Here is a 2,314-nt window from a genome sequence, read left to right on the forward strand (position 1 = left end):
GTGATAGTTCTTGATTACTTTTTGATAAATAATTCGTTCTTATTGCGAAATAGGAGCACTATTTATCAATCTGTAATAAAAGACGTGAGGAAACTTGTCTTTTTTAAAGATAAAAATTTTTGAGACGAAATACCAAAAAGAAGTTTGTAAAAAATGTATGACAAGTGTTGTAAAATTGTTTATTGCAGTTGCCTTACGTTGTATTGTAGGCGGGTCCAGCATGTCGCTAAAGTCGTCCTCTGTGTCCGTTGAGGTGTAGGCTTGTAATGCTTTTTTGTGAGCATTCCTCAAAACGGCTGCTAGCGCATGCTTGCCCTTCAATTCCCTGCACATTCTATGGAGCCGCTGGCACTCTTCCTGCAGCACTAAAGCTTCCCTTAAATGCGCTCGCCCTAGAATCCGCGCAAATTGTTTGATCGCTTCCATGCTTATTTGATGGCGGGTTTACCTAACAGTCTTCTTTCGTCTTCGTCTTTGGGGTTTCGGATGTCTATCGGAGTGCTCTCGCTTTGCACGTGCAGGAACTGAAGCGTTTCCTTCGTTGCAATGGACATTTTTTCTGCGTCCTTGTGCAGGACTCCCGAGGAAACATGGCAATGCGCCAGCCCAGTATAGTACTCCCGTTTCACCTGCGTTAGAGATATCCAGCTGGGGAAGTCGGAAAAGTTGCTTAAAAATTGGACATTTTCCCACAGAAAACCGACTTGCGTACCTGTATGGGACGTAATCATGGACAGATTCATGCGAAATTAGTTCGTGCACATGGGCGTAACATTCCGCCAATTCGGCCGCCTCTTGGGCCAGATCCAAGCAGATGTCTATAGTCCGATTCTCTTCGGACTGCAGTTGCAGCTTTTCCAGCAGGCATTCGCGGGCTTGGGCCTATTTTGCGGTTAAAACTCTTCACTCGCCTTCTCAATCAGTTGCTTTTCCCTTACCAGTAACAGTTGGACGAGCATTTCCAAAATTTCCGGTCCCAAGTCCATCGAGGGGGCGTTGGTGAAATTCTCATGGATGTACCTAACAAATGGGAAGTCTTCAACTTTCCTCAACTATTCATGACTGATTGTTATTACATTTTTTTGTTTCCTGGGTTTCAAACAAAACGTTCATATCGTTTATTTCATATAACGTTTCGGCGAGACAACAGCGCCATCATCAGATTCAAAATTCAACTCGATTCAACTAGATTCTTTTTGGCCTAAGCCTAAATAAAAACTCCAAAATACAAAATTTCGCGCTCGTCAAACAAAATCCTAACTCGAAAATTCGAGCAAGCAGCGACTTTAGATTTAGACAAGATTTATAGAAAGTATTGAGGCAAATACACGAAAAATTGTAAAACATTCCTGTGTAACACCAAAAGCGTCCAATCATGTGTGACAATGCTCAAGTGGGTACAACGACAAAGTTTTAAGCGACAGTCCAACAGAACCAAAGATGGGGTTTTGAGTAAAATTGAGGTAATTTTTTTGGTAGTTTTATCGCATTATTTCCAGAAAAAAGCTCAAAAATTTGGAAAATCACAATGGAGTTTCCAATAAAAAGTACCTACTCATTGATTGATTTAATTTAATCGTCTCTTCTTAATTGCGTTAAATAATAACTAGGCAAAGGAAGACATTTTATCACAACGTTTCGGCTGGCAGTGTTTCCAAAACATTTTCAGACTGGCGATGAAAACATCTTCGTTGCATTTATTGCACTATTGGTCGCATTTTTCAATTTCTACTATACTTTGTTCTTTTGCGTCGTCGTTCTACTGAGAGCAATGCAATAATACAAAACAAAGATATATTTATCCCAACGTTTCGGTTGATAGCATTTCCAAAGCATTTTCAGGTAAAGAGCGACTTGAGATTTATAAATGATTGATAGAAAACATTGAGGAACAAATGTGCAAAATTATATAACAATCGCACCTCCTACTAATTTTAGAGAGCCTTGCAAACTTGGGCCTAAAAACGGCAACATTAAAGATATAGGTCAACAAAAAAAAGTCCTAATTCGAAAATTAGAGCAACTATCGACATGAAATTTGCACGGGAATTATAGAAAAGATTAGCGATAAAAATATGGATAATTGTTACACAATCCCAATACCGACTGATTTTTTAGAAGCTCGCAAATTTGATCCTAAAATTGCCAAAATTCAAAATTTCGCGCTCCTTAAAAAAGTCCTAAGTCGAAAATTAGGGCAAGAAACGACAAATTTGTCTATGATTTATAGAAAAGATTAGGAAAAAAATTTGGAAAATTCTTAGCCAATCCCAATACCGACTGATTCTTGAGAAGCTCGCAAACGAGCCTAAAA

General features: G+C 38.9%; 1 protein-coding gene across 1 annotated transcript in view; it reads right to left on the reverse strand.

Annotated features, from left to right (window-relative positions):
* Positions 1-2,314, reverse strand: part of LOC125504776 — a gene marked incomplete at its 5' end in the record, with an annotated part of 18,579 nt that overhangs the window by 1,893 nt on the left and 14,372 nt on the right. Inside the window, 4 exon segments of the mRNA XM_048667229.1 lie at positions 198-392; positions 449-648; positions 713-882; positions 939-1,020. Coding sequence (XP_048523186.1) covers positions 198-392; positions 449-648; positions 713-882; positions 939-1,020 — 647 coding nt within the window.

The sequence above is a fragment of the Dendroctonus ponderosae genome, unplaced genomic scaffold (assembly GCF_020466585.1).
Source record: "Dendroctonus ponderosae isolate FM_Combo_2020 unplaced genomic scaffold, Dpon_F_20191213v2 Dpon_F_20191213_6, whole genome shotgun sequence".
In the NCBI taxonomy this organism is placed as follows: domain Eukaryota; kingdom Metazoa; phylum Arthropoda; class Insecta; order Coleoptera; family Curculionidae; genus Dendroctonus; species Dendroctonus ponderosae.